We start from the raw sequence: 27,464 nt of genomic DNA, 5'->3' as shown, positions 1-27,464 counted from the left end.
AATATGAAATTACTGGCTAGAAACATATTTTTCACAAAATCGAACACCTGAACCTCTATCAGCATTATAACAAGTGCCTTAATTGACCAAAACGAAGTTTTAATGCAAGTGTAATTAATTTAACATTCGTTAACATGGAGAAGGTGGGTATTATTATTTTGAGCTATATGTTTAGTTAATTTTTGCTTGTACTAATGTGTACTGTACAAAACATTGATTTAGATATGTATTGAAGCCTTTGATAGAACTTATATAATATAATCTAAATTATATTTAATGAACTGACGATATCTTTTTTTGTCTCAATGTCTCAAAACAAGTTATTATATTATGTTAATATCTTTAAATTATGACTTAATATATTGAAATAATGAGTTATGTTGAAATTACTTGTTAATATCGCGAAATAGCAAGTTATTGTTGAAATTATTTTTGTTGAAGTTAACGACTTAATGAGTTAGGTAAAAATAATGAGTTAATATCTCAAAGTACCAACTTATGTCAAAATAACAAGAAATAACTAGAAGTAACAAAGAGAAAATAACAAATAACATTTCTTTCTTTTTTCACATAACTACCAAGTTTTTATTTTATTTTTTTTATATTTTTTTATTTTTTATTTATTTATTTATTTATTTATTTATTTATTTATTTAGTGCTTCTGTACCTTTGAAATATTGTAAATAAAAAAATAAAACCTATGATTATTCATTCATTCAAATAGAATAGAAATTGTTATTATTAAATGTCTGATGTAATGTTGGTTTCTTTAAAACTAAGTACAGAAACAAAATATCTGTACTATTTCTGATAACTACTTACTCACTGATCCTATGATTTTTGTAAATGAAAAAATAATTAATTATTTAGATAATAAAAACAAAAGAAGAAAAAAACACTTTTATAAAAACACATTTATAAATACTTAAATGATGAAATACAGAAAAATCTATATAGAAAAAAGTCAAATATGGAAAATGAATTCGACAACAAACATAAAACTGATTGCATGGGTCTGAATTATTCTTTTAAAAACTGAAATAATAAACGGTTTAAAGCTATTTCAGCTTATCAATCAGATCTTTTCAATCTTATGCAACCTTGAAAGTTTTGGCTTTTTGACACACCTTATTTATTCACAAAGAGGTTATTTATTTTTTATTTTTTTAATTTTTTAATCAGTGATTCTGTACACTTGCCTTACTGTAAAAAGAAAAATAAAGCCTTCCATAGAAAATGTATTAATAAATGCCTGACGTTATGTTGGTTTTTAAAAACCAAACAAAACAATTTTAGCAATAACTATTTTTTAAAAATTTTTTTAGGAAAAATATCCGTATCATTTCATATAACTACTTATTCTATGGTCTTATGATTTTTGTATGTGAACAAAATAATTAATTAATTAATTAATTACAAAAACAACAGAAGCATTCAAATAAATAAAAACAGTCATAAATACATAAATTATTAAATAGAGAAAATTATGTTAAGAAAATAGTAAAATATTGGAAATGAATTCGAGAAACATAAAACTAATTGCATTGGTCATTTATTATTCTTTTAAAAACTGTAATAATAAAAGTTTCAAAGCTATTCAAGCCTATTCATTAGACCTTTTTAATCTCATGCAACCTTGACATTTTTTTACTTTTTGACACCACATTATGATGGCAAAGAAAAATGTCATCATAAAAGAGGCATGGGTCATCATTTCTACAAATTGCAATTTTAATATAATCATTTAACTGGACACACAAAAAACGAGTGCCACATCAGTGACCCTGTGACATCTAAACAGCTCGTTTTAATCCACTGCATTTAATGGGTATGAACTCCATGTGTCTAACTCCATCTTTTCTCTTCCACAGCTCTGTACTCCATCATTCTGTTCTGCGTCTTCCTCTGGATCCCCTTTGTCTATTTCTACTACGAGGAGAAAGATGAAGACAACAACAACAAGTGCTTGGTAAACCTGACACTCCTTCCTTTCCATCTCCTACATCCGTGCGCTCTAAAAAAGATCAGCCTCACGCAGATAATTCACTCGCAGAATGAAAAACTAGAGTCGTGTTAAGCTATTTGTAGTCAATAAATAGTGTGTGCTGTACTAGTATGTAAAGCAAGGCGCGCTGTCTGCCGTTAAAAAAGTTAGCATTAATCATATCAACAGAAAATGCCCTTGAGGTATTGCTAAGTGATATTTGCCTGATTACAGTTATGGCAGTTCATTTATAACAACCCAGTTGAGTTCACCCAGACTCCATCTGCAAGACGTTTTGACTGCAGCGAGGTGATAAACTGATCAAAAACACACCCTACGCGCTATAATGCGGCTCATTTCAAATGTCAGATATTATTCTCTAAAGACGTCACACAGCGATGTGCAACATTACATGCTGATCTGCTTCCTCTTCCGTCTTCTGGAAGTTTGGATCTCTTTCGAAACTTTACACTCCTCCTCCTTCTTTTGAAACAGTCTGAAGTGGCTTCGTTCCAAAAACTATCGAGCATCCTACGTAGGCAGCTTTTTTGTCTTTGGTGTTGTCCTGAAAGGTAGGCTGGATGATTATGGTGCTTTGCATAAATTCTTTATGGATAATGCAATCCTATAATGCATTGTCACAGACTTTTGTTTCGAAGATCCATGTAATATGATGGGTAAACCAAGAGAATGCTATGTTAATGCTATATCACCTTATGATATACATTCACCGGCAACTTTATTAGGTACACCTTTCCAACTGCTCGTTAACGCAAATTTCCAAATCAGCCAATCACATGGCAGCAACTCAATGCATTTAGGCATGTAGACATGGTCAAGACAATCTGCTGCAGTTCAAACTGAGCATCAGAATGGGGAAGAAGAATGATTTAAGTGACTTTGACCGTGGCATGGTTGTTGATGCCACATGACTGGTCTGAGTATTTCAGAAACTGCTAATCTACTAGGATTTTCATGCATAACCATCTCCAGGGTTTACAGAGAATGATACAAAAGAGAGAAAATATCCAGTGAGCTGCTGTTCTGTGGTGCAAATGCCTTGTTGATGCCAGAGGTTGATTGAAAAGAAAAGAAAAAGAAAAAGAAAAAGTAACTCAAATAACCACAACCGAGGTGTGCAGAAGAGCATCTCTAAACCACAACAGGTAGAACCTTGCGTCGGATGGGCTACAGCAGCAGAAGACCACACCGGGTGCCACTACTGTCAGCTAAGACCTAAAACCTGAGGCTACATTTTGCACAGGCTCACCAGAATTGGACATAGAATATTAATATAATATAATATAATATAATATAATATAATATAATATAATATAATATAATATAATATAATATAATATAATATAATATCTGCATATCGGTTATGGAGTATTCTGTATTAGCCATTATTTCTGTATCAGTTTATCCCAATTATATATTAAGCGTTCTCTGGTTTACTAGATCTTTTTGTGCATCATATATTCTACTTTTAGTTTAGCATATTTTTATATTAGTAATTACATACATTAGAGTATCAGCAAACTAAAGCCAAACTATTAAACTCTGCTCTCTATATCTTAAATGTAGAATGTTCCAAATCAGGCAATTTTATGTAAGGATTGGCACCACAATTTTGCCCGATAGCATTTTTTCCTTTTTCCAAATGAGGAAGAAAAATGGGTGAAAATATGAGCTGAAAAAAGCTATGCTATGCCTCAGCTGTTATTAGAGACTCTCTTAGGTTTTATATAATGACTGTTCTTCATAAATTCTATGTAGAATGGTACAAATCAGTCGCTTTTAAATAGGGATGCATTCAATTTTTGCCCAATAATGGCATGTTTTTTTTCATCTATGCAAGAAAAATGACACTCACACACAACAGTCACTTTTAAGTAGAGATGCACCAAATTCTCAGCCGATAAGAGCAGTAAAAAAGGCTGAGAAGCGGCTTTCACACTGGACATGGGAAGTGCTGCGCTATGAAACTCATTCATTTTAATAGCTTGCACCACACAAGTCCAGTTTGTTGCTGCACCAACAAAAGACCAACAAAACTCAAAATTCTGCTCATGTGCATGTATGCTTATCTATTCCGCACAGGCTCACTAGAAATTCAAAGTCCACTTAAATAACTCAAAGACAGGGCATTTCTATGTAGTAGTGTTACAATTTTACAGCAAAAAAATGTGGTTATTTTACTGGTTTGTGTGTGTATTTGTTTTAAATCAGTATACATTTAATTATTGATTTCAATTTTAAAAGTCTTACAAATTACTTTGCATTATTTAATAAAATAACACATAATTATCACAAAAAAAATTTCAGTTTTGGTTTCATCCAAAATTTTCGGTATCATTTTTGGCCCAGAATTTTCATTTCCATGCATCCCTACTTTAAAGGTTTTGTTAGGTCACTGCATTAGCTCAGTAGGCTTTGAAACGAAGCCACAATGCCTCCATCAGAGAATCAACTTGGTACACTGTGTTCCTGACTGTTAAGTGCTTCAAATATGTAATTATACTCCAGCCCAAAGCCCCTCTCCACATGAAGCATAATTTATCACGAATTGATGACTTGATGAATACAGTCTGATAAACCTGTTTTTTTTTTTTATTCTCTCATTACAGCAAGTGAAAAATGCACTGAAGTACACAATAGGATTTGTGATTGTGTGTTCCGCGCTGCTTTTGATTGGGTAAGTGTGCTTTGTGGGATTATACTATTCTGTGTGTCTGTGTGTGTGTGTGTGTGTGTGTGTGTGTGTGTGTGTGTGTGTGTGTGTGTGTGTGCGTGTGCGTGTGCGTGTGCGCGTATGCGTGTGTATATGTGTATGTGTGGAGAGGTCGATGTGAGTTTTATTATATCATTCAGTCCTCATGTTGAACCTCCATCTGGGTACAGCAGGTGTGAGAATGCCGTGGATGTGAAGCATTTTGGTGGACAAAACGCATAATGACAAGTATTTGCAGGTTTTGTATGAAGGAATTGCTGAACAGTCTCAAAATCCATACAGCCATTATTAGTTTAACAGTGATGTCTGCATGGCGAGCGCATCAATACTGATAATATGAGATTTCTGGGCTGGTTAGGACACAAAGACTGTAGAATGATTTTGGAAGGATCACATGACACTGCAAACTTGAGTAATGACTGCGTCAAGATTTTAAAATAGAAAACATTTTTAAAGACCCCCTATTATGCATTATAAAAGGTCATATTTTTGTTTTGGGGGGTCTCCAACAACAGGCTGATGTGCATGAAAGGTCAAAAAACACTTTCATTGTCTTATAATATGCATTTATTTTAACCTAATTACCCCAACTACTCCAATATTATCTGTTCAGCGATTCATTTGTTCCCAGACCCCTCCTTAGTGCAATGCTAATCTACGTTGATTGGTCCATTAACCCAGTCTATTGCGATTGGTCGACTTCGTTCAGCACGAGACTGAGATAAACACCCACCACGGCTTATCATCAGTGTTGAAGTATTCAGAGTGCAGAGTATATGTGTGAGCACTGCAGTTTAACACCAGCATATTGCTCTCTTCTTAACCATGACACACATTCAGTATTAATCCACACTGTGGCAAAAGCTGAACCATTTTAAAACTTGACCACTGCATGTGTGTAGGAACAGCTGATGGTAGCCATAGCAACGACAAATGGCAAAGGATTGCGAGCTCACAAACGCATTTAAATCAGTAAACAAATTGGCACGCACCACATTTTCAACGTGATTTTAGACGCAATATGAGAATATAAAGAATTAACAGATATACTACAAGCCGTGTGTAGCGATTACAAGTATCAAGACACAATTAAATACATATTTTGCAAGCTAGAGAAAACAAGGAGGCAACCATTTTAATCATGCTTACTGATACTTGTGAAATGGAGGAAGAAACTGATCCATGAACTGTGTACTGATAAAGTTCTTGTCAAGCTCTGTCAAAGTCCCCTACATGAATATTCTTTTTTGATTCTTCCTTAAACAAATGGCCGACGGATGCAGGTTTACTCATCAATGTTCACTCATCTTCGGTTATGTTCAGTCCCACACACACCCGCACTCTGCTAGCATTTAAAGGGAAAAGCTCGTTCACGTTTTACCGCGTCTGGTTCAGAACATATTTGGTATTGTTTTGTTTTGATGTTAATACAAACAGGCAAGAGATCCAAGCATCCAAAAGATCTAAAAATTTAAAATATTTCATCATCCTAGTACAAATTTTCTTATTGCTATAACATAAATTTGCTAGAATAAAGTATTTCAGTGTAACCATATAAATGGTTAGAAGTATCCCAATATTGCTAAAATACTGCTGACTTAGCAATGCTGGAGAAAAACACAAAATTGGCAGGAAAAAAAGTAGAAAGTATATCTCATTCATTCATTCATTTATTTATTTAATTTTCGCTTAGTCCCTTTATTGATCTGGGATGATCACAGCGGAATGAACCGCCAACTTATCCTGCATGTTTTTATGCAGAGGATGCCCTTTCAGCCGCATGCTATCACTGGGAAACATCCAATCCCACTCATTCACACACATGCACTATGGACAATTTAGCTTACAAAATTTACCTGTAACACATGTCTTTGAACTGTGAGGGAACCCGAAGCACCCGGAGGAAACCCACGCGAATGCAGGGAGAACATGCAAACTCCACACAGAAACGCCAACTGACCCTGCCGAGGCCGAACCAGTATCCTATTGCTAGAATATATTTAAAGCAGGGGTACCTAAACTTTTTTTTATGAAGGGCCAAAAGCCAAACTTAATTGAGGCTAGGGGATCGAAGGTAAATGTAGTTGCCATGGTGGAATGCCGAATTTATTTAATAATATTTGAAAATGACTATAAAACATTGCTGTATACTAACTAAAACAGTATTTTTTATATTTTACAATGAGCTTACTACAGTAAAAATCTCGTTTATAACAGAATTGCATTAGTTTTTGCCTTGATTTGCTTCTGCATAGTCCTCTATCTGTTGAGTGACAGTATTTACATTTTGACAACATTGTATTCAAACATTTAATTCAGTTAGTTTTTTTTTTTAGCTCAGAGATAATACTAACAAAAAAGGTTACGTCAAATTAGATGTGATGATCTCTGTTTTAAAGGCATTCGCCCCAATCCCCTTCATTATTCTCACACTCCTCTCAGTTGGGATGGTGGGCCAAATCAAAGGTTACAGTGGGTCGACTTTGGCCCACGGGCCCTACTTTGGGCATCTCTTATTTAAAGTATCATGCTTTAGCACAGCAATGAACCAAATTCCATGCTTAAAATATAAAAATATAAAGCCTGAAGGCAAAGTCAAATTATCTGGCATCTCTAAACCTGACAACTGTCAAGACCTTGAACATTTAGTTTTTTTTTTTATCAAACCATGTAGCAATTTCTTATCCAATTGTTAACTGAACTAAAAACCCAACGTGCAGTCTAAATGTGTACAGATACATGCTGTGGTTTTGTCCCGTTTAACCTCAAGTTGATACTTTTTGTTCTCAGCAGTGCTCGTACAGCATAAACATAATGGATTTTCTTTTCCACTGCAAGAATAACACGTCTGCTCACCAGGTCATATAATTTAATGTGCTCTCAACCATTAAATAGTGTTCCTGTGGGGCAGGATACCTTCATCACACCTTCATGTCGTATAGACCCAGTGGGATGGGTTACTTTGATCGCGGAATGGGAAGAGGGACACGCGGCGGAGCGAATTTGAAAGTGGGGATGGCACTTCGGACAGAAGCAATTTGGTGTTCATTTTACCTTTTGAACCAGTGCAGTGTTTTACCAGGAGTATTGTGTCTCAGAGTTCCTGATGTGGGAGGACATGATGGCTTTTTCCATCTTTTTTTTTTTCGAAGTCCCTGCGTTTGTGATTGTTCATCTGGAGAGTGACTTCTTTTTGTTTGCCTGTTTTGATTGGTCTGCGCTAAAGATGGGTCTTATAAATGAAGAGCTGACCCTTTCCACTCTCTGTAGTCCCATTCAATTGCTCGTACTGGTGGAAATGTCTTGAGAGGTATAAGTGCACTCTATCAGAGGTCTAAGACACATGGGTTCTGTCCCAAATGGATGCCGTCATATGGACCCGCAGTCACATGGCCTTTACTCGTGGGCCCTGTCAAGTCCATGAGACCGTAGAGTTTGTCATTTGTCATTTTAGGTTTGTGAAGAGGGCTCAAGAGTACATTTGACATAGATACTCACTCAACGGATGCTTTTGGTGTGTTAGCCTGCAGTTGACCATATGCATGTGATTTGATGTACAAATTTAAAGAAATGGATTAAGGGACAGTTCACCCTTATCTTGTTTTAAATATTTTTTATTTATTTAAAAAATAATAATAATATTAATTTATTAATTAATTAATTATTTTTTTTATTTAATATACTTTAATTAATTATTTTTTATTATTATTTTTTCATTTGATTTTTCTTCTTATTTATTTATTAATTAATTCATTTAATTATTTTATTTCTATTTATTTAATGTAATTTAATTATTTATTTTATTAAAATTTATTTTAATTATTAATTAATTAAATTGTTTATTGATTTAATATTTTTTATTATTTATTTAATTTTTATTTATTTAATTTTGTTTATTTTTTATTACACATATTGTTTATTTTATTTTTATTTATTAAATTTTATGTAATTAAATTATTTATTTTAATTTAATTAGTAATTTTATTTTTATTTATTTAATTTAACAAATGATTTTTTTACGTTTTTATTTAACATAATTTAATTATTTATTTTATTTTAATTAATTAGATTATTTATTTATTTATTTATTTATTTATTTATTTATTTGTTTATTTATTTATTAATTTATTTATGTTGAACAACACAAGCAAAGTTATATATCAAAGAATGTTGGACTCCCATAGTGTTTCTCATATTTTTATCAGTAGTTACCAACATTCGTTAATATGTTTGCTTTTGTGTTCAACGGAAAAAAAAAAATCTAACACAATTAAATCATATCAGAATTTTCATTCTTGGACTATGCTTGTTGGAAAGCTTCTGGTAAAATGTCACTTTGTTGGTGTAACTGTGTTGTTTTTTTGTTGTTGTTTTTTTTGAGTTATCAATCAATGAGGTTTAGTGTTGTCACGATACTGAAATTCGGTACCAATCGGATACTGAAATTTTAAAAACGTCCATTTCCCGCTGACATTTTAGCACTGTTGAACATGTTCTTAAAAAGCACTCATTTTCCATTGTGTTCACATGCTCACCAGAAATTACTGTGATTGGCCATGAAGGTCATACGTTGTACAGATCCAGCGACAAGGGGAATCCCACCGTCTTTAAATTTATTTCAAACTATTTTCATGCCTAAATTAAATGAAAGCACAGAACAGATTCACATTTAATTGCAAGAGGCGTCCCACGGTGGTTCTGTGTTATGGATTGTGCATAGGGAGGATTGGTGTAGCGACTTTCCAATTGCCGTTATTGTTGGTAGAGTGAGCAAGTTTTTAACGCGTAAAGTCAGAGTCCGCAGGCAAAATAGATGTAAATAAAAACGTCTTTATTTTCTAATCAACACAATTACTTCATCACTTTTCCTTAATCTATATGCACTTCTCTGTTAACTTAAGTTATACGTTGAGTTGAATTGCGCTAAGGTACAGTCAAAAACTGTGTGCTTCCTACCAACACTCTCTTCCTCTATGCAGTGAAGCCACAGTTATATACTCTCCTACTGACACCTTGTGGCCAATATACAATGTATGGCTCCTACAGTCGGCTTTTTGATGTTTATTGCCACCCTTCATAGAAAGATTAAAAAATGGAAGAAATACGGGAAAATACCTTTACGGGATGATAGCGGGATAGAATTGTAAACTACGGGAGAATCCTGGGAAAAATGGGAGGGTTAACAGATACAATCAAAATTATATTCAAGTACTTGTTTGATTTATATTTATATTTTATTTTCAAAACTTTATTTATAAGTTCATACGGTAACTACCAATGATATTTAATGATAATTCAAGTGTGCAAACAATAGCCTATTCCACATAGCTTATGAGTATGAAATAAGTAAATGAGACAATTCTCTTCTTTTTTTGTTTTTGGGCAACTATTTAATTAAAACTTGCTTCTGATGGTGTTTTGGAGCTTAATTGGTGACGACAAATGTCAGGGAAAGCAGGTACAGAGGTCAGATGTGTATTAAGTGTTTGAGCCTGTGTACCTTTGCATAAACCCTCAAAGAGTCCTTGGTGGATTTATGAATCTGCGTCCTGCTGCGTGTACGTTTTACAACATAATTTACTGACACCCTTAAAAGATGACATTTTCATGCACGACGCAGCTTTTCTGATGTGACACGTCAATTGAACTCCCTCAGATTATGCTGAATGATGTGGCTGCATTTAAAATGAAAGTGACCCTATTTTGCCATCATTTGCATCTATTGCTAATTTGAATGCAATCCTTTTATATTTTGATGCTGCTGAGTGGATGTTAACAGTAGGTATTATGTGTGTCCTTTAGTGCTTCATGATTATTATGTCATATATTGAGGTTGTGATTTGAGCTGCAGTGAAGTCCGATGAATAAACTTATACAATGAGAATTATTACATACATTATACATTTAATATTGTATCTATTTATTTAGTACTTTTTATAATATAAACAGCATTTGGATTTTAAATGATTTTATAACCCCTTGAGATGTACCATCCTGTTTTTGAGGGTCCCACAGTTTAGTACAATCACATAATAACAATAAAAGAAACATAAAATGTAAGTTTATTATATAGGAATAACTATAAATAAAATGATTATTATCAATAATAATATTAATAATAATAATAATTATAATAATAACAACAACAACAACAACAATAATAATAATAATAATAATAATAATTGATATAAATATAAAAGTATATGAAATAATAATAATAATAATAATAATAATAATAATAATAATAATAATAATAATAATAATAATAATAATAATAATAATTGATATAAATATAAAATAATATAAAATATAATATGATAATAATAATAAAAATGATAATAATCGTAAGTATTTTTAAAAATATTATTAATAATAATTGATATAAATATAAAATATGAAATTATGATGATGGTAATAATATTTTTAAAAATAATAATAATAGTAATAATAATAGTAATAATAATAATTGACATAAATATAAAATATTATAAAATTATGATAATAATAATAGTAATAATAATATTAATTATTATTTTTATTGTTATTATTAATAATAATTGCTATAAATAAAAAATAATATGAATTTATAATATAATAATAATATTAATAATTGATATAAATATAAGATTTGAAATGTTGATAATAATAATAATAATAGTAGTAAAAATAGTGATTATTATTATTATTATATGAAACTATGTTAATAAAAATAGTAATAACAATAACAATAATAATAATAATAATAATAATAATAATAATAATAAATATGTTATTTAAAATAGAAAAATAATAGTAGAAAAAAATAAATATTAAGTAACTACTTCTTTAGAAGTACTTCTTTCTGTTTTTCAAGGTTGTATATTATATACCACTTTAGCATTTTTAATTTGCAGGTTTTGTAAATTAACCTGATGTGTTATTATCATCAGTATTTCTCTAAAAAAATGTTTGATCCGATAAAAAAGTTTCTTTTAAGGCATAGTTGATTCACATACAGTTTATGGAATTGATAGAGACTGAACCCTTATGGTTAAAACATGGGATTTTTTTTTTCAACCAGCTGTAGCCGGAGGTATTTGCTTATGCAATCTCAGCCTGTGAGTGATGTTCTTCTCATTGGAGACGACTGCTTTTCTTACTGTAGCAGATATTTGCTCTGAATGTGAACATACTGCTTTAAAAGCTTGTGGCGATAAGTCACATAGGCAGTATACATGAATCTCTTCACTGTAGTTCACAGTAAACATACATTTGTACCACCAGCAGCAGATATAAAATATATACAGTTTATTACACCTAAATATACCCAGAAAATTTATTTTTAAGTAAAGGTACACTGCATGGCTTTTTTTGTAAACTTTTTTTGTATTTTTTTTTATTTAATTATTTATTTTTACTTTTACACTGTGGCTCAGTGGTTAGCACTGTCGCCTCACAGCAAGAAGGCCGCTAGTTTGAGTTCCGGCTGGGCCAGTTGGCATTTCAGTGTAAAATTTGCATGTTTTCATTGTGTTTGTGTGGGTTTTCTCCGGGTGCTCCGGTTTCCCACACAGTCCAAAGACATGCGGTACAGGTGAATTGGATGAACTAAATTGGCCGTAATGAATGAGTGTGAATGTGAGAGTGTATGGGTGTTTTCCAGTAATAGGTTGCAGCTGAAAGGGTGTCCGCTGCGAAAAGCATATGCTGGAATAGTTGGTAGTTCATTTCGCCGTGGCAACCTCTGATAAATCAGAGACTCAGCCGATGGAAAATGAACGAATGAATGAATACTTCTGGTGTTTTAAAGTGATGTGTTCTCACTTAAAATTTAATAGCCAGCCAATTTGGTCTTCCTAAAGGTGGTTGTCCATCATGGAGGAGTTCATATTTATTAGCTGAAGGTTAATCAAAATATAGTAATTCATTAATGTCGTAATTTCTAAAAAAAAAAAAAAAAAAAAAAAAAGTGTTTTATTTTCTAAAAAAAAGATTTTATGTTAATAAATTATGTAAAGCACATAAATATACTTAATATAATAATAAGTCTTGTTGTTACAAATAATGGTATTTAAATCATATATTAAATATAATATTTGATATAAATGCAATGATATGTAGCAGACCAAGTACAAAAAATATATATTTTTTTATCAGATACTTCAGTTTACAAAACAGTTTTGTTAACAATTTGATCAGTTTAATTGAGGAGTTGTGTCTATGTTGCCATGTTTTGTGAAAGACTAACATAATACAGTAATTTGCAGTGTGTGTGTGTGTGTGTGTGTGTGTGTGTGTGTGTGTGTGTGTGTGTGTGTGTGTGTGTGTGTGTGTGTGTGTGTGTGTGTGTGTGTGTGTGTGTGTGTGTGTGTGTGTGTGTGTGTGTGTGTGTGTGTGCGCGTGTGTGTGCATGTGCGCACGCGCGCCTGTGTGCGCGTGCACATGCGTGTGCGTGTGGCTACTGAGTTTCAGATAAAGGCTTTAAAATGATTACAGAATATTTCAGTTTCAATTAAATGCTGTAATGTTTTTTTTAATATGTCACAGTACAAAACTGTTATTGTAATTGTTATAGAATTTACACTATTAACATTTTCCTGCACTGAAAAAAAAAAAAATTCTAAGATAATTCTTTGGATCAACTATTTTTATTATAAGTTAAGTGGTTGTAAACAATTTATTCAGGCTGAATTTAAACAAATAAATTAAGTTGAACACTATTAAATATAATTTCTTTAAATTCAACGCATATACATTTTTTTGCATCCATTTTTTCAGATATCCTTCTTTTCAGTGTGTCGTTTTGATCAAACTAATCCATAAGAGACTTAAAAAATGTTAGAAATCTTCTAACCTCAGACTTGTATACACTACTTAATAATTGTTGACATTATGATTGAGAAATATGAACTTGTGTTTCAGAACATTTGTTCCTTTGGCATCTCCACCCAACCAGAACTCCACTCAATGGCAGAAGGTGCAGTATCTGTTTGAAGAGCTGGGCAGCAGCCGTAAGTACCTTTAAGGCCTCTTTAAGTGAAATTGCAGCTCAGGTTTACTGACACTTGCAAAGAAAACGGCAAAAAGAGCTTTGTTGAAGCTTTCCAGGGCCACAACAGCAGAACGACAGGTGCTTTTAAGAGCGAGCGACGGATGCTGCCGAGGTGATGTGTGGGTTTGGCAGTGCTGACATTTAGCCTCGTCAATGTCAACAGACCTCATTGTGCCACCTAAATTTGCTGTCTAGAAAAAAAAGGAAAGGCCCTGCTGCTTTTGACGTGTCAATCAGGACTTCCATTTGAGGCAGGAGTGGCAGGACCAGGTTTGCACCTGCGCAAAAAGAAAAGGAAAAAAAATAATTATATATATATATAAAGTATTCAGACCTTCTTAAATGTTTCACTACTGCTTTCACATGTTTGTTCACATGTTATATTGCAGTCATTAGCAAAGATCATTTAAGTTCTTTTTTTTCATTAATGTACACACAGCACCCTATGTTGATAGAAAACAACAACTCAATTAAGCATTTCTGGAGAGACCTAAAAATGGCTGTCCACCAATATTTATCTTCCAACCAGACAGAACTGGAGAGGATCTGCAAGGAGGAAAGGCAGAGGATCCCCAAATCCAGGTCTGAAAAACTTGTTGCCCATTTCCCAAAAAGACTCATGGCTGGATTACATCAAAAGGGTGTGTTTTTACTAAATACTGAGCAAAGGGTCTGAATTCCTCGGACCATGTGATATTTCAGTTTTTCTTTTTTAATAAATCTGCAACAATGTCAATAATTCTTTGTTTTTTCTGCCAATATGGTGTGTTGTGTGTACATTAATGAGAAAACAATGAACACAAATTTTTTTGCTGCATAACAAAAAATGAAAAAATGAAGGGGGTCTTAATATTTTCTGTATCCACTGCATATAATTTATATGTGGCCATTAACATCCACATTTTTGTAGGCCTTTAAATCATAAAAACATCAAATTAAAATAAATATTACTTAAATTACAATAAAATATGAAAAACATTTCAGTATAAAAGTAATTTGGTTAACACATTTTAAAAAGTTTAACTTAAAATATTAAAATAATGTAAACTTTCATTTTAATTTTGTTAACTTGAAGTGCTAGTAACTAAAGTGAAGCAACTTAAACTAAACCGCTGAAAAAGTTGTTTCTTATATAATATAAATATTAAATAAAAAATTGAAAATAAAATCAACATTAAAAGAAGAATAAAAAAGTGTGTATTTCATATAGAAAACTAATTTCAGCTTGGTTCGAAACAATGACAGTAATAAAATAGGGACGACGTAACAGTGCCTTTTCCCTCAAGACGGGCACAAACTGTCGCAAAACACTCCTAAAATTGGAGCCTGGGTCTGCGTAAAAGGACTACCGGATGGAGCCAGAGGCGGAGCTGTGGAATCAAGCTTCCAACCAGCTTCCTTCCACGCCCCATTTTTCTAGCATAAAATTACTGGCTAAAAACCCACTATTTACAAAAATGAAGATCTCCACCTATATCAGCTTGATAACCAGTGCCTTAATTGACCAAAACCATCTTTCTGGACATTTTAGTGGAAGTGGAATTCATTTTTTATGTAATTTTTATTTTTTACATGTATTATTCATTAACATATTGGTGGTGGGCTTTAGGACTTGCACTGCAGCCAGCCCCCAGGGGGCGATCTAACGGCCGGGAGAATCACTCAAAAGTAGGAGTATGGCACACTTGGTTCTATAACCATAACCTAGTTTAACTGGTAATATAACTACAGCCAAATCTGAATGAAAGCTAAAATAATAACAACAACTACAACAACAACAACGATAATGCATTTTTCATTTTTCTTCATAGAGAGATTGTCCAGTGGGAGATGACTCTGTTAAAGTCTCTTTGAGTATTTTCATCTCAACATTTCTCGAGAGCTTTCCTTCAATATTATCATATTCCACAGACTCATTTGAAGGTCACAAATAAAGTCACATGTCCCTTTTTCCCTCTTCTAACACGAGTCATTTTAATGCTACGGTTTGTTTTCCTCCAAGAGAGCCCGTGTGAGTGGCCAACATCATGGTGTTCCTTCAGAGAAGTTCCCTTGTTAGGTTTGCCCGTGACTTTGGCTTCACTCTCCCTTGAAGACCCTCAAGCTGGCAGGAACGGAGCCGCTAAAGAACCCAACCTAATCCAATAATAGCCCGGAGTGAGACTGTGACTTTCGGAGACAGTGTCTGATTCCTCGGAGGGGGTTTTAGAGCTGTCATTGCCCCTTCCCAGCAGCCTCGGCCTAATGAATAGAAATCGAGCACAAGGAACATCAGAAAAGGGCTCCTGTTGAAACAGGCTTGTTTGTCAAAATCTGCAGGTTGACGGTTGTGGTACCCTTCTCCTCATCCCCACTCCATGCTTAAAATTAATAACCAGGCTCTGTGCGCAGGAAAAAGCAGGGTTATGATGTCCCTGACAAGCCTTGGCTGCGGAAAGAGCACCTTGAACCAAAGCAAGGCTAGATGATGAATTCCAGCTTGTAAAGTTGTCAAAAGTATTGATTATCCAATATGTATCAATGCTGAAATGATCCAATCTTGCATTTTTACAGAATTGATACCTGCAAAGTTGCCAAGTCTGCTTTTAATAGTCAACGTAGGCCGTCTTTTTTGTTGATCTGCATTAGAAAAATCAAAAATTAATCACTTATTTTTAATATGGTTGATATTTTTATTTGGTGTTCGGGTGGGCAATATGGGAGATTCACTGCTTTTTTCCTCCAATGAATCGACTGTAACTTTAAATTCACCACTTATAGACATTCAGTGCAGTAATGTAAGATATGTGTCATCAACCATCCTCTCAAAATATCAAAGTGATTCAATTATTTATTGTAAAAAGACATATGACAAGGTACATTCCTATTTTGTTATTAATCCTTGCTATTATTAATAGTGGTCATCTCTCCACTCTCCAATACTTTTGTTTGACACATAACACATAACATGTGTTGTTATGTTGAATGGGATGTAACATTAAGCGAGTTTCTGCTGGTGCTGGGTGAAAAAAAAAGAAAACACAACATATGGGTATGTGAAACAAAAAAATAATTTATTAAACTATAATGTTAAACAATGAGTGTATGAATTCAGAGTGTAATTTCAATAACCGAATCAAACGAAAAACAAGAGTGTTGCCAAAACAAAGAAATAAATATGACAAAACAATCTAATTAAACCACAACGCACTAAACTTCCTAACCAAAGAAAACTGCAGAAACAAAACCATAATCTTCAGCATATGCGATGCTTAACTAACCTACTAAACTATTCAAAACATAATTACAAGTGTGGCAACTCCTCCATAAATTAACTAACACAAAAATACTATTCTGTTCAGAATTACTAGAGTTCTCTTAAAGTACACACTGTTAGCAATCAGCAAAACAAGAGCTTATCTGATAATCCAATTCTTATAAATACTGTTTGACTTCCTAATAATCATGTAAATTGAACAGCACAAACTTATCTAAACAATCAAGCACGTAAACGAGAAACCAACTAAACAACAACAAAAATAATAAAAACACAAATGAACAGGCCGGTCAACACAAGTGAGGAGTTCAGTGTAGAATCAGGAGCTCCCCCAGACAGCGCAAGTGAACACCTTTTAAACGCTCCCGATTGGTGCGCTGAGTGGTGTCATAATGATGATTGACAGCCTTCTCGACCAATGGTCACACTCATAGGGCAGGACAGAGTACGCAACAGAAAACAGAAGAGAAAGCAAAACAGAAATCAAACACAAAACATACTGTATGTGGAATGTAACGCAAGTCATTGGATATTAGTAGATTGAACTGATTTATCAGGGGTTGCCACAGCGGAATAAACTGCCAATTACGCTGGCATATATTACATATATATATATATATATATATATATATATATATATATATATATATATATATATATATATATATATATATATATATATATATATATATATACACACACATACATACGTTGCACCTGGAAGGCCATCAGCCACATTATTTATAAAAAAAAAAAAATATATATATATATATATATATATATATATATATATATATATATATATATATATATATATATATATATATTTATATATTTATATATATTTATTTATTTTTTATTTATTTTTTTATAAAATAATGTGGCTGATGCCCTTTCAGGTGCAACCTACAGTAGCACTGGCATAACTCATGCACACAACACACACACACACTTATATACAACCTATACCTTTATTTTTTGGACTGTGGGGGAAACTGGAAACCCAAACGAGCACTGGGAGAACATGCAAACTCCACAGACAAATGCCACCTGGCCCAGCCGGAACTCGAATTAGTGACCTTCTTGCTGTGAGTTGACAACGCCTACCAATGAGCCACCATGCCGCCCCTGTTCAGTTGACTTTATTGGTACCCGTAGGTAGATCCTTTTTGCAGCAAAGTTTGGTGTTTGATACAAACAATTAAATCAGAAATATACATACCCAAATATACACGTATAATAAAAGAATGTGGATATAAAATACATATGAAAGGGTACTTTATAAAAATAAAATGTTCTCAGAGCGACAATAGATCATGGAATAAAGCTATTGCTGTAACGTTTTGTCCTACTAAAAAGAATCTGAAACCTTTAACCCGAAGGGAGTAAGTTTAACTCCTCAGACAGAGGATGAGAGCCACAGCTACTAATGTTCTGGGCAATCCGTTAAAGCTGCCTACTATACAGGGATTCAATACTGAGCTGTGATTCACCAATCCACCTACTAGACCACCTAATAATCTGGTTCAGTCTTGTTTTTAAGTGACAGACTTCTAAACCAAACCATCAGAGCGAAAGATAGAATAGACTTAAAAAAGCGTGATAAAAAAACAGTAACTATATTGGGGTCAATGTGAAAATGTTTTCTTTTGTTTTGTTACAATTCAATTCAATATTTTGTTTTTACTTGTAAAAAATTATTTCTGCTTTTGTCTTCCAAACTCTAAAGGCTACTTTATACTTCTGCGTCGAGTCTATGCAGTAGATCTGGCGTACAGTTGCACAGTTACATACCCGATTTGGCTCAACAACGTTTCTCTGACACATTTTTGGAAATTTTGTTTCCATCCATCTATTTTATGCACATTATTTGTTGATGGAAATGCCAAGATGTGCATACATTTTGAAAATGAAATATAATGAAACATGAAATATAACATAACAGATTAGGATAAGCGTTTTATTCGATAAGAAAAAATGTGCATGAAGTATAATGGAAACACTTTTAATGAACAAATTCTAGTATGCAAATTAAAAGTCATGTGATTTTGTTATAAGAGATTGTGTGATAATAAAAATGTGTGTGAATGGACAAACCAAGTGGCTGACCGCATTGTAAAACATCTGAAATGATGTTTTGGTCATTCTAAAATGCTGTAACTATTTCAGTGTTATTATGTTATTTATTACCTCCAGAATAGTCAAAGGCATTTGTGTTCTGATTCTCATGTCTTCAAATGCCACCACGTGTTCATTGCGTGTTAGCATTGTCTTCTGAGGTGCAAGTCATTTGTTAGATAAAAAAAAAAAGAGTCATACAGCTTCTCCTACCACAGCAAATTCAGTTTTTACTTTTAATATTTGGCGCCGGTTAATCAGGAGGTGTCGATTTTGTTCTCTCTGAGTCATTAGATGAAAATGTTACTTTATTCATACATCTTTTGCCCATAATTTAATTAGCATTTTTAGATAAACACAGCTTCAAACTCAGTCCTTTTTCTTTTAATTAAAATAAAGACAATCAAGGAAGACATTTCTAAAGTGACATCAGCCTAAACCTGCTCTCATCATTAGCATAAATCAAAAATCGCTGTTAGTTCTACCTGCAGAATGTTAACCGCCATTATTTTTGCTAGCAAAAATCGTTTCCAATTCCAATATTTTTCAAGGTATCTTATTAAAGTTATACGTTCTAGTTCCGTAACAATATTACCACCCAATGTCATCCACAGTTGTCTGCTACCCTTCCCACACATATGCAGTGGTTCAGTTGGCAGTTCCCTCGAGTGAAACAGGCATAAAACGTAAACTGAATGCAATACCCGGTTCCCCATTAGCGGGTAGGACTGAGGCGAGAGAGCGAGGGAGCGTGCAGAAGGGTAGACAGCTGGAGATCTGATCTTATCACAGACATAGGCTCGAAAAGAAAAAAAGAGAAGTCTCCACTTAATTATGCAGCGAAGGCCCGGACCCAGAATCCACTCAGACAGCTCTTGTTCTCTGATTTACCTTCCTGCTGAGCTGAATGTGTTTTACAGAGAGTCACATTTCAAATTGGAAGTATAGCGTGACGCGCTGTGACGAGGAGGCATCAGCTATCAGCCATCTATGCTGAATGTAATTTGGATTTGATGACATAATTTTGCATACATAGTGCCAGTCGGTAATGACTGCCAGAATGTAGTGGAGTAGGAAATCCAGCGTCTAGATTTTAGGTGGGTTTGCACATTGCACGGTTTTGCAAATGACAGGTGATATATTGGTACAAGGTTGTTCACCCAAAATTTAAAATGTGCTCATTAATTACTCATCCCCAGGCCATCCATGATGTAATTTCTTTCAGAAAATTAAACCATGTTTTTAGCTGAAATCCTGGTACTTGGTGATTTATATAAAGCAAATCAATGGCTAGCTGTACAAAAAATATATAATAATAAAAAAATATTAATATATATATATATATATATATATATATATATATATATACTATTACAGTATAGACGTTTTTCTTAGAACGCAAAATTACCCATTATGCTTTGTGTGTATGCGCAAGGAGAATGCTAAGAACTTCCGGTTGGCAGCTGATGCGTATAAACAGTCACATTTGGACAGCTTTGAAATGATAGTTTTGATCTATTTTATCTGCTTTTATCATCTTTGAACTAATACTGTTGTTGATCAGCGCCACCTCCTGGACTGAGCATTTTAAAAAATGTGATCTAATAGCATGGAAAAACAACTGCTGTGAGGCATTTTTCCCTCGTTGTCAAACGGCATCTTGTGCCATTTAAATGAAGCCTCGTCATCGCTAACGTCAACAGTTTCTCTTTCTTTCAAATATATAACCAACCCAAAAAAATGTAATTGTCCAAAATGTTTGACACACGTAGCCTACTGTACTGTCCCACTGACACACTGATTTAATAACTGTGTCAAAGTGAAAATATAGGCTATAGTTATTTCGAAATGACAGAAAAACACAAACCGTGGTGAATACAATACACTAAGTGAAACGTAAAGGGCTCGTGATAAGAATGATCACCAAATCAGCCAGCAGAGTATCAGTAACAGACTTTTTGTAAATTGCATGACTTACAAATCTGTTAAGTTTCATGACAGTAATCTGGTTTGCTCTATAATGCTGTGAAGTATTGCACGCGTGTGTGTGTTGAAGAGCCGCTGAGCTAACAGCTGACAGGCCGGGGAAACACACACTGTGTTTCTGACAGCAGACACGTGAACTAGGAGAACGTTTTTCTCTCGCGCTTGAACCACATCTGACACAATATAACGGCTTTAACATACACATGTCTAAGTTGTCACAAAAACACTCCATAATCCATTAAAAACGCGATTAAAACCCATTTTCGGAGCACAAATTACCTATTGTAAACGATGTAAATGGAAGTTCTAACCATTCTCCCGGAAGACGCAGGTCACTATGGCGCCCTCCATGCAGCAGCCAAGAAAAAGGTCTATATTACACTAAATTACGGCTTCTGATGACAATGAGGTTTTATAAAGAGAAGCGGTGCATTACTACCTTTTACCCACAGCCTCAGAAAATGCTCCTGAGTTATACATACATGCCCGTTCTCTTTTCTTTTTTAAATTTTCTTTTTTATTTTTTGATTAAATTGTGTAGAATTAGAAAAAAAAGGTTGAAGCCTGGCTGAAATAGAAACTTTGTGGTAATTTTACTTTTATGTATAGCAAATATGAATATAATTTGTTCATACTTTACATTATAACATTTTGATTATCAAGCTTAGGTCTGAGATCCGTCTGTCTGTCTTTTTCTCTGTCTCTCTGTTTGTCTGTTTAGGTATTTTCTGTCAGTCACTCTAAACCAGGGGTCTCAAACTCGCAGCCCGCGGGCCATTTGCGGCCCTCAGTGCAATATTTTGTGGCCCGCGCCGACCGCTGTACACTGACAGAATCAGCGGAGCGGAGAGAGAGAGCGCTCCCCGCTCCGGCTCCGCTGATTCTATCCGTACACAGCAGTCACTGGCATTCCCCGCTCGCCGTGTTGTCGCGCGCGTTCTCATCAGCTGTGTTGTCGCGCGTGTACTCAAGAGCGGTGTTATCGCGCGCCTAGTGAAGGGCGGGACCGAGGGTGTGTCGTGTCCCGGGGGCACTTTTGATCATTTTGGAAGGGCACTTTCTATGCAAGAATAAAAAGGGCATGTGCTCTGCACAGGTTGAGCCATATGTGTGCACGTGCCTTCCCTGCATCTTATATATATCATAGGTAGATACAGACTGGTACAGACTGATGTGACTGGAGTGGGGTGGGGGTGTTTTATTTATACATATATATACACCTTTTTTTAGGTGAGGGAATGGAAGTTTTAAGTGAGTTCCCCCACTTTTTTCCCAGGACTTCAATAAGTCAAAGTACAGGTCTAGACTTAATGATGATCATCTTCAAGCCATACTGAGGGTCTCAACTGCTTCCGCTCTAAAGCCAAATGTGGTTCAGATTTGTGAGAAGAAGCGCTGTCAAGTCTCTGGCAACAAGAAATAGGCAAAAGATGCCATGTTCAGAAGAACTGTTCATAATCTTCACTCAATGTTCTATTAATGTTCAGGACACTTCATGTTCAGAAGAAATAATTAAAACTGTTAATAATGACATTTGAGGACTTTTTTTTGTGAAATCCCTTATGCGGCCCAGCCTCACCCAGACTTTGCCTCCTGCGGCCCCCAGGTAAATTGAGTTTGAGACCCCTGCTCTAAACTCTAAGAAATAAAGGTACGCGAGCTGTCACTGTTTTATCTTAATACCTCAAGGGTACATATTACTACCTAAAAAGTAGAAAAGTGTTCCTCTTGAAATTTGTAGGTACTAATATATACTTTTGAGGTACCAATGTGTACCCTGTAAAAAGGTTACACCTCTGTGACAGTTCGCATACCTTTATTTCTGAGAGTATCTGTCTGTCTCTCTATTTGTCCGTTTATATATTGTCTCTGCCTATGCATCATCTGTCCGTCCGTCCGTCCGTCCGTCCGTCCGTCCGTCCGTCCGTCCGTCCGTCCGTCTATCTATCTATCTATCTATCTATCTATCTATCTATCTATCTATCTATCTATCTATCTATCTATCTATCTATCTATCTATCTATCTATCTATCTGTCTGCCTATCTATATGTCCATCCGTCTGTTTATCTGTCTGTCTCTCTGTTTATATATTGTCTGTATGTCTGTCTATCTTTTTCTTGTAAAAGAATCAACAATTTTGAACAGTAAAAAACATTTTTAAATTGAAATAATGTAATGTCAAATATCTAAGATTGCTCAAATTATATGTGTTATGCTGCATATTGAAACAATGTTTGTGACTTTCCAGTTACTCTACATACTTAATAGCTGCATATTTCATAAAAAAATAAGTATAACATCTGGCCAAGTTGCAAGCGTTTTTAAAATCTCTCTCAATCAGAGCACTTAAGAAGCTCTTCAGTAGTGCATCGTCACCGTGGTTTGTGGTAATAATAAGATAATATTTCTGCCTATAACTGCGTGAGAGCAGCGCAGCGTCTTCTCTTTCTCCGTCATCCAGAATCCACTGAGTGGGTTGGCTTCAGCAAGCTGCTTTCCATCTCCACGAGGTTATCATAGCGAGCTCATGTTGTGAATACCTCAGCTAAGAGCTCTTTAATATACACTTCTCAGTGGCAGCGGTCTCCATAAGCCCGCGGTGCTCCGTGCATGTCGAGATAAGGGCCTCCACTCTCTCAGAGAGCTCAGGAATCAGCCGCGAGAGCAGCTGTGGAGCCGCCGCAGATAATAAACAATATATTCTCTGTCCAATCCCTTAGAAAGTCTTCCGGGGAAGCGACGGGAAAAAAAAACGCAGGTCCCCCCCGCATTGTGAGGAGTTCATAAACAGAGCCGCTTTTCCGCACCAAACACGAACGCCATTGTCTCCGGCTTCGCGCCTTCCCCACTTAACAAAAGCGGCGACATCACAAAGGGAAACACCTATTCAGATGTAAATGCTCGTTTCAGCCATCAGACATCAAAGAGCTTCTTCTTTTCATATTCTTCCGTTTGCTACATTAGGAGGCAGGAGCGTAATCATCTTCATTTCTTCTCGTTTTGCTTTTTGTGTCTTGGGGCTTTTTCTGAGCGTGGAGCGTGCTGGGTGGCGCAGCAAACAGTCCTCAGGCTTCACGCGGTTCGACAAAATGGAAAGAAGTTACTTTGTGAGCGATGTAAAGCGGCTCCTGAGGAGGAAAATAAACAGAGAACAGTGGGTTGCATTGAATTGGGGTGGGCAGAAGGGGGCTTTCTGGACGCGGGGCTGCCAGGATGCTGTGTTTTGCTCCGCTGGGCCAGAGCTCAGAACCAGAGGAAAAGAGGAGATGGAAGGCGAGTTTGTGTGTGTTCAACTCTCTCGCTCCCTATGACAGGTGGGATCCTAACAGGGAGTGCGGTGGCAGGTCACTTCCCATAAATCTGCCTCAGCTGGCCTCAGATCTGACAGCTGGCAGCGGGCCCTGTCGTCTTTTCACTCATTTTACCCTCGGCTCTCAACGTTAGTGATTCACAAAATGTCAAATATGCTTTGTTAGTTACTAAGTCTGAAAATAAAAAGTAAGAAACATAGCACCTTATTTTGAATAAGAGCTTCTTTTTACAGCCAACAACCCACCCCTCCTCCCACCACATAATACAACAAAACAGAAACAGGTTTGTTAAATATTGATAGTTCCCTGAATCAGCTGACAGATGGCGCTGTCTGGTTGTTTTGCTATCAAGTTTTGGTGAACCTATAACCTTTCAAGGAATAATTGCAAGTCAATATTACCTTTTTATTTCTTTTAAACCACACATTGTATAATCCCAATATGTAATTCTTTTTTTATAAATTGCATTTATTGTCAGTTTCAGCATAATAATAATTAATAAATAATTATGATAATGTAATATTAAATTATAAATGATTAAAATTATCAATTCATTCTCTTATCTTTAAATTTGCAAGTTTTAATCAGTTATCAGCTAGATGTTTTTATTTACTTAAAATGTACCAAAGTTGTATACAATCACTTATTCATTCATTCATTCATTCATTCATTTTCTTTTCAGCTTAATCCCTTTATTAATCTGACGTCGCGTTGCAACAGCGTAATGAACCGCCAACCAATCCAGCATATGTTTTACACAGCTGATGCCCTTCCAGTCGCAACCTACCACTGGGAATCACCCATACACACTCAATTACACATAAACATACGCTATAGACAATGTTAGCTAACCCAGTTCATCTATAGCCCATGTCTTTGGACTTGTGGGGGAAACAGGAGCACCTGGAGGAAACTCACTCGAACGCGGGGGGAACATGCAAACTCCAACTGACAGCGCTACCCACTGTGCCACCACGTCACCTATAACCACTTATAAATTTTAAATTTTTGCTTTAATTGTATTTATAGGTTTATGAATAAACTATAGGTTTACATTTTAATGTATTAATTGCCATTTGTTTATTCTATTATTACAGCTTATTTATCTAATTAATAACTTCAGAATTGTAAAAAAGAAACCTGTATGAAATTAAGTTTTTTAAACACTTTCACAATTTCAATCTGTTATTTATTATATAATATTATTGTTACTACTACTACTACAACTACAACTAGGGCTGAATGATATTGAAAAATATAACATTGCAATGTTTTGTTATTCTGCTATATATATATATATATATATATATATATATATATATATATATATATATATATATATATATATATATATATATATATATATATATATTTATACACACACACACACACACACACACACACACACATATATATATATATATATATATATATATATATATATATATATATATATATATATATATATATATACATTGTGATAAAAATACAATTTCACCAAATTGGGATTATTCTGTAGGGGAGAGCCTCAGCAAATAATCTAATAAACAATCCACAAGCACAGATCAATACAATACATAAAGAAAAACAGGGTTTTATTGCATTGCTAGTGTAACAGTATTCAGGTACAGTAATCTATAATTCTAAAAATAAAGTTAATTCAATAAAATGAATCCTTATTAAAGTTACAAATGGAACAATTTCTAATGCCCGATTTTAAAATCACAAAAACCTCCAATTATCATCTATAATACAAAGTCAGCATTGCATATTCTGCGATGCGACTATTGCGATTGATCACATTGCGATATCAACGATATTTTGTACATTCCTAACTACTAGATCTACTACTAATAGTAATAATAAAGTAGTACACAAATGATTCCCCAAAATAAAAATCCAGTCTTACTTAATAACCTGTCCATGTTCTATTCAGGTTTGGAATGACTACAGGGTAAAATACTACAAGTTCAGTAGCAATATCAGCTTTTGATGCAGTATTGAGAATTGAGAGATTTGACTGCTATTGATTCTGTCTACTAAATAAAGCCATGTTTATGTTGCAGAACCTGACTGAATGTCCTTTATATTTCAGACATGCCATTGTGACTATTAAAATGTGCAGGGCAAAAACTTTGCTGACCTTTCAATAACTATGTCAGAGCAAGAGGAGGTTGAGAGAAATGATAGTGAGAGAGGAGAGAAGATGAGGTGCATTGAGAAATTTCCCTGGGGGGCAAGAACTGCTCTGAATATCTGGCGTCCGACCAAAACTTAACAGAGCTCTGCATTTGGCCCGTGTCATAAATAAATTTCCCCTCTGTCTTGCAGATGGCCTGGCCGCCCTGTCGTTCTCCATCAGCTCGCTCACCTTGATTGGCATGCTGGCAGTGATCACATACACGGTGAGTGGCCAAGAGAGAATCCGTAATGGTGGCTGGTTACTTGTGCCTCATCGATTTGCATGCGCTTATGAGGGTGGTGTGAAGAGACTGCTCAGCATTGTTAAAAGAAAGCACTTTTAGACATAATGTAGATATTTTTTGTCCCCGGTTTAATTCTTTTTGTGTCTTTTTTAAATGTGCTGAAGTGTGCACTTTCTGTACCGATGGTGCCACCAAATTGGATAATTGCAAAAGCACTATTCTGTCTCTTATAGTTTGAGAAATAGATTTACAAACTCATGCCTTTGGTTGAATTGACACCCCTACTTACATCTGGTATTAGCTCTTAAAGGTCCTATAATATTAAAATAATTTTTTTAGATGTTAGTACCAGTATTGCTAGTTTTATAAGATATCTACAAGCTAGTGCACACCAAAACAGTGACAAAATTCATGTTTAGAATATACAAAGCTAACGTAAACATGTAAAGCTTGTAGTTTGTCACTTCTGCTTAAATATATTAATGGCTTTATTCACGCCATCTCATAGTTCAGTTTCTCATCAGATCATGACCAATCGAATGCTCTTTAGTATCCGACATGCACTGCCCCCTTCAAGACACTTTACATTTGATGCAGTTGAGCTCAACCACTCTCAC

General features: G+C 34.6%; 1 protein-coding gene across 1 annotated transcript in view; it reads left to right on the top strand.

Annotated features, from left to right (window-relative positions):
* The window catches only part of lmbrd1 (LMBR1 domain containing 1), a 175,207-nt gene that overhangs the window by 63,405 nt on the left and 84,338 nt on the right, over positions 1–27,464 (top strand). Inside the window, 4 exon segments of the mRNA NM_001008612.1 lie at positions 1,872–1,969; positions 4,615–4,682; positions 13,620–13,708; positions 26,753–26,826. Coding sequence (NP_001008612.1) covers positions 1,872–1,969; positions 4,615–4,682; positions 13,620–13,708; positions 26,753–26,826 — 329 coding nt within the window.

The sequence above is a fragment of the Danio rerio genome, chromosome 13 (genome assembly GCF_049306965.1).
Source record: "Danio rerio strain Tuebingen ecotype United States chromosome 13, GRCz12tu, whole genome shotgun sequence".
NCBI classification, from domain to species: domain Eukaryota; kingdom Metazoa; phylum Chordata; class Actinopteri; order Cypriniformes; family Danionidae; genus Danio; species Danio rerio.
The sequence above is the reverse complement of the archived record's forward strand: the minus strand, read 5'-3'. Positions and strand labels throughout refer to the sequence as shown.